At 34.9% G+C, this 6,858-nt stretch overlaps 1 protein-coding gene across 1 annotated transcript in view; it reads right to left on the reverse strand.

The window, feature by feature from the left end:
• LOC106871451 (tyrosine 3-monooxygenase) overlaps positions 1 to 6,858 on the reverse strand; it is a 392,944-nt gene that overhangs the window by 92,273 nt on the left and 293,813 nt on the right. Inside the window, exon 6 of the mRNA XM_052971214.1 lies at positions 157 to 393. Coding sequence (XP_052827174.1) covers positions 157 to 393 — 237 coding nt within the window. The remainder of the gene's footprint in view (positions 1 to 156; positions 394 to 6,858) is intronic.

Here is a 6,858-nt window from a genome sequence, read left to right on the forward strand (position 1 = left end):
TATATATATATATATATATATATATATATATATATATGTATATGTATATGTATATGTATGTGTGCGCTCGTGTGTGTATGCCGTGTGAATGCGTCGTGCATGTAATATATATATATATTTATCTGCACACAAATTAAGTTGTAAGTGGTTACTTACCTCGAATACCTTCATAATGTCGGCTAGAGATGTCATCTGTTCTTTCAAGATCACGAGTAAAGAGACCCGTGCAGTTTCCACTTCCAGGCGAGATTTTCTTTCACCATTAAATTGTTCAGACTCTTCTGATATGCATTCTCCCAACCTTCTTTCTTCTGAACGCTCAAACTCAGCGTTGGTGACCGTTTCGAATCGGGCATCTTCTATCAGACTTTTCCTCCGCCAGTTTCCTCCGTGCTACAAATAATATTGAAACGAAAGTGAGCATCAATAAACTAATTGTAGTGTGGCAATAAATAATTAAAAATTATACTTAGGGATTGACTCTAGTCAAGAATAGCTGGGGAGACGACAGTTGCAGTAAACCTCTATTTTTCTCTCTCTCTCTCTTCGCATCTTTACACAAACACACACAAACACACACACACACACACACGTACACACACACAAACACACATGAATCCAAGCGTACACACACACATTCAAACATACGTATGCACTCACACTGGCATGTAATGATATGGATTTCCGTCAATTTCGATTATGAAGATGCAGTTTTTCGATTAAGTAAATTTTTAGCTCATTGTATTCGCCTGAGAATTCCACAGACACGTGCATCTGTAACAAAATTCTCAGACGCAATTAACGTGACACATGTTGTATTCTTGAATTACTGCTATAAAACCATTCGATGAACTTCCATAGATTTTCTGCCTTCCTAATTTTGCCCAAAGAATATCAGACACATGTTTTCTGCCCTCAACAGAGTAGTCCTGGGAGGGTCATCTTTGATTTAAATATTTTTGGGTTCACAAAATGTATTCCTACATACTCTGTGAAAATTTACACATTTTATAATAAACTCTAATACATTGTAAGAGGACCTTTACAAAAGATTGTGTGTACAATTTGGCAAGAAGTAAAGCTAAGTGACTTACTATATATTAATACATTAAACAATATAACTTTCAACAACGCAGGCTCGTATTAAAACATCAAGATTCTCGCTTCTCCACGACTCACAAAATATACAAATTTACAAACTCCAGTTACGTTTCGCACGCGTTTAATTTAGATATTTCAGAATAAAAGTACAAGGAAATCTATGAGCTCAAACGTAGTATCAGGGTTAATATTTGAGGGACGATGATAAACTTCGCATTCTTATTCTCATTTACTCATTTCACCACCATCTGCATAGTGGTAATAGTGCTGAGTGGAGTCTGTGAGCTCAAATTCTGGCATGGCACAGTAAATGTACATACATTTAGAAAATATTTCATCTTACAATGACTGAAGCTAAGATAACAAACACGAAGCTAAAAAGGAAAATATATTTATATCGCTGCTGTAATAAATATTATGAAACACCTGAATACGAAACACCAAATTTCTACGTTTGTCAAAAGCCGAACTCTGGTTCTCTGGCAGCAAACCAGATTTCCAGGTTTGGTCAGATGGACTTCACTTCCGAGACCTTTGAGAAATAACTGCAGTTGGCTAACACATTGATTGATCTCTTTGATCATAAGAAAACAAAACATTGACTTTATTGTTATTGTACGATTAATGGAGAATTATAAATGTTGTCTGTATTTGTAATACGCCATACTTGAAACTGTTGAGAGCATACAGCAATCCTAACTGAACAAAATTACATTAAAACTAAATCGAATGAAACTAAATTTGAAGAAAGAATGAGTCCAGATTGTGTCACCTTCATTGTTTACTTGTCTACAGTTATAGAGTTCAGTTTTTTTTTTTTTTTGTTGTTAACGTTTTTTTTTCAATTGGGAAAGAATTATATTCACAATAACAATTTCAAGTTCATTGCTGTTAACTTAATCACGAATTTCAAATGTCCTGAAAGTATTTCTCATGATATTGTTATAAATGTATATATACGAATGAGACTTTCATAGATGGAGAAATACATGAAATACATGCACATACATACTTATACACACACAGACAGACAGACACACACACACACACACACACACACCCACACACACACACACACACACACACACACACACACACACACATACCTATAGAGACACACATATATCTACATATATAGAGACACAAAATATAAAATATGATTATATTGTATGTAGCATTAATAAAACTGCAACGACACACTTCTAGTGTATGTGAGTATGCACTAGAAATTCAACCCATACAAAATTGTATTGATTACTGATAAAACTTTCTACAAAGCTCAACATAAGAAGTACACGTGAGTACATATGCATAAAGGCTAAAGTTTTCAAGTAAGTATATACTGTATCACTTTAGAATCAATATACAGGTATTTATTCAAAATTACTGATTGAATTTGATCGTTTAGCATATTTTAGAAGCACTTATAAATTTTGTCCTTTGTAAATATAATTACATTTTGGAGAACAGAAATATATTCAACGACAATTTTTTTGCGTTCGTGGGAGTGTACGTAAGTATAAGAATGAATGTGTACATTTGTATTAATGTGATCTAGTATGTATGTATGAATGTATGTATGTATGTATGTATGTATGTATGTACGTACGTATGCATGCATTATGTATGTATGCATGGAGGTAGGTAGGTAGGTAGGTAGGTAGGTAGGTAGGTATTCATGTCCCTCTGTTTGTTTGTCTGTATATATATATGTATGTACGTATGTCCATACTCACGAAACAATTGGATTATTTAACAAATATAGTTTGTGTATCGAAAGAGTCAATTATTCTATGATAATCTAATCAACGATATATTATACAATTCTACTAGAACGGATATGATTACAATGAAAGAAACATACATGAGTCTACACATATGCTCATGAATTCACAAAAATCATATGGTTTCTGTACATATTAAGAAATCTAATATTTTTTTATGAATACATTAGGTGTGACGGTGCATGTCTTTTCATTCATGTAAACGTGTCGATCCGGTGACCGTAGTATGAAAAGTTTACCATTAGTTTCATACCATTCCCACTAATCCTAAATGTTACTCAGATACGTTAAAGATCTCTAAATAGATCCAGTAGCATGTCTTCAATATTCGTATGCGCTGTACGGAAAATGGACTTCACATTGTTAAATCTATGTAATAGTTAAATTTATTGAAATATGCATACAAATATACGTATATGCATGTGTGCGTTTGCGTGTATCTATCTATCTATCTATCTATCTATCTATCTATCTATCTATCTATCTTTCTATCTACCTGTATGTATGTATGTATTCTTTTACTTGTTTCGGTCATTTGATTGCGACCATGTTAGAGCACCGCATTTAGTCGAGCAAATCGACCACCAGGACTTATTCTTTGTTAGCCTACGACCTCGGCGGAATTTGAACTCAGAACGTAGTAGCAGACGAAATACCGCTAAGCATTTGGTACGGCATGTTAACGTTTCTTATTTCTGTATTGCCCACAAGGGGCTAAACATAGAGGAGACAAATAAGGACAAACAAAGGGATTAAGTCGATTACATCGACCACAGTGCGTAACTGGTACTTAATTTATCGACCCCGAAAGGATGAAATGCAAATTCGACCTCGGCGGAATTTGAACTCAGAACGTAAAGACAGACGAAATACTGCTAGGCATTTCGCCCGGCATGCTACTAATGTTTCAGCCAGCTCGCCGCCTTTATGTGTATGTTTATTATTGGCGAAATGATCGTCTCGAGATGGAACAAAATATGCTTCAACACATGTGTTCACATCAAGAAATTTGGAAGCCAAATACAAAAACAAAAGATTCATATTCGTTTATTGATTTACTAATCCAAGTTATTAGGGCAAGTATTGAACTTCCAGACGTAATACGTATTGCGTAATACATATTTTCTGCTTTGCATGCACTGATACACATAAAATATCACATCTACTAAACTGCGGTCAAATTAACAGCCAACCGATGTACATGCTTCATACATGCGCAATGCATATGTGGATACATATAAGTACATGATTGGATATTTAAGCATATGCCTGTATTTAATATGCCAATGTTTATCTTTTTAATATAAAAATCCTTTCAAGGCGGCGAGCTGAGAGAAACGTTAGCATGCCGGACGAAATGCTTGGCGGTATTTCGTCTGTCTTTACGTTCTGAGTTCAAATTCCACTAAAGTCGACATTGCTTTCATCCTTTCGGGGTCGATAAATTAAGTACCAGTTGCATACTGGGGTCGATCTAATCGACTGGGACCCACCCCCAAGATTTCGGGCTTTGTGCCAAGAGTAGAAAAGAATATCCCAAAACATCCCGCCACCATCATCGCAGATCACAGCAGATCATAAGAATAAAAGCCCTCTTTGGTAATTGTGGTAGAAGTATTATTCACATAAAAGTCTTGTTGCTTATTTTGAATAAATTAATAGTAATCATATACATAGTAACTTATATACAAATTCTTTCAAACACACACCCTCTCTCTCTCTCTCACGCATGCACACCACACACACACACATACACACACACACACACACACACACACACACACACACACACACACAGGCACACTAGTACATACACACATATCTGGTGTCAGTTTTCACAAGCGTGGTGTTGCCCTGTCGTGCATCTTCCTTCAATTAACGCAATACTTATTTCTTAGAACCGTTTTGCGAGTCGTCTGCTTAGTGTGATTCCAAAGACCTCCTAAGATTGTGCGATGCAGTCCAACATATGTGTGTGTGTGTGTGTGTGTGTGTGTGTGTGTGTGTGTGTGCGTGTGTGTGTGTGCGCGTGCGTGCGTGCGTCCCTCTCACGCGCGCGTGTTCCTGACCTTTTCTACGCGCTAACTTGCGTACTGCTCTGATGATACATGTCGATCTGTTGACCTACAGCTGCCTGTATTATTCTCCGAAGTTCCGCTACAATAAACTCTTAAATAAATAAGTAGTGTTTAGCAGTTTTTTTTTTTTTTGCATTGACTGAATTATCGTGAATTATGGAGGTATTGATTTTCTATTGGAGTATAAGCTGCTGGTAATATAAACATATTTATGTATTTTTGTGTGCATGGATCTGTGTGAAAATGTTTTACATGTATCTCCATGACTGCTGAGGGAATTCTCTCTCTTTCTCTCTCTATTTTTTTTTTGATTGAATATAATTACATTGAAGCTTATATCATGAATCCCTTGGTAAGAAGTAGCATTAAACTTTTTTAGAAATAATATTCTTGCTTTAGTATTTGACTTTCGAATACTACTATGAACAAAATAGAGCTTAATCAATATGAGACAGAATCCATATAATATAACTTTAAGGATATTTTGAGGTTTCCTTTAAAATAATTATAAATAATTCCAGCGATAATAGAGAATTAGTATTTTCATTTTAAACCAGTGTAGATTTAAGCGGTAGTTCACTTAGATTCGTTCAAAAATTATTCGAAGAAGAATACAAAACCTTCGAATGATGAACATAAATATGCAGGTTGTAACAATCTCTTCCGTAGCTTTTTCTGGTTTTACACTATTTAAATAGTTAGTGAGGATAAGAAAACAAATCTTCAAATGAAACCAGGTGAATGTAGTTCGGTTGTATAGTGCCAGAATACAATGACAAAAATTGAACCTTTATCATACAAAACAACCTACTGCGATTATAAAAGTTTTGTCGTGCAAAATTAATTTCATTAAATACTGTATCTTAAAATGCTCCATATGATTACAAAAAAAGAAGGGATTTCAAAGGAATAAGAAACTACAAATGTACTGTATTAACAACTTTTAACAATTTTTTGTACTATTTTGTATTATTTGATATTTAATTGTAAGCGTCCTTAACTTTACTTTTGAATTATTTCATGTCAACGTCGGCATCATCATTTGGGTCCATTTTGTCTATCAACAGATCATTAAGGCTTCTTTGCATGATAAATGTCGAAAATAAAATTAATGTCTCTTATATTATCTTGGGTAGCTAGATGGCAGAAACGTTAGCACGCCGGACATAGTGCCAAAATGCTTTGCGACATTTCGCCTGTATTTACGCTCTCAATTTAAATACCGCTGTAGTCGACTTTGCCTTTCATCTTTTCGGAGTCGATAATACAAGTACCGATTGAACACAGGTCGATTTAAGCGACTTTAGTACGTAATTACCAGTCTTGTGTCAAAATCTGACGTCAATCTTATTATGACGTCATTAAATTTTTTTCAGTGATCATCAAAACGACGTCTCAACATAGGCTCAAGTAATGGACAAGTACTTGAGTTTTATCACCAGCGAAGGGAAAACACAAAGTTATCGTCCGTGGGATGGGAACTAAGAATGTAAAGCTGTTTCTTGAAAGAGAGAAAAAAAATGATGATTTGAAGGAGCGCAGAGAATTTATTGTGTTTATATTTTGCTAGGGAACCTATTTTGATAGCAGTTAGTTTTATAGCAATGCATTATAGTTATTTTCATTTACTCATCGCAGTAAATATTTACTTACTGGAGAGAAAGAGAGGGGAAGAAAGAGAGAGAAATTTATAGGTATGGAGCACCGCCTTTTTAGTCGAACAAATCGACTCCAGGACTTATTCTTTGTAAGCCTAGTAATTATTCTATTGGTCTCTTATGGCGAACTGCTAAGTTACAGGAGCGTAAACACACCAACATCAATTGTTAAGCGATGGTGGGGAGGTTAACACAGACACACAGACATATATATATATATATATATATATATATATA

This window comes from Octopus bimaculoides, chromosome 10 (genome assembly GCF_001194135.2).
Source record: "Octopus bimaculoides isolate UCB-OBI-ISO-001 chromosome 10, ASM119413v2, whole genome shotgun sequence".
Classification (NCBI taxonomy): Eukaryota; Metazoa; Mollusca; class Cephalopoda; order Octopoda; family Octopodidae; genus Octopus; species Octopus bimaculoides.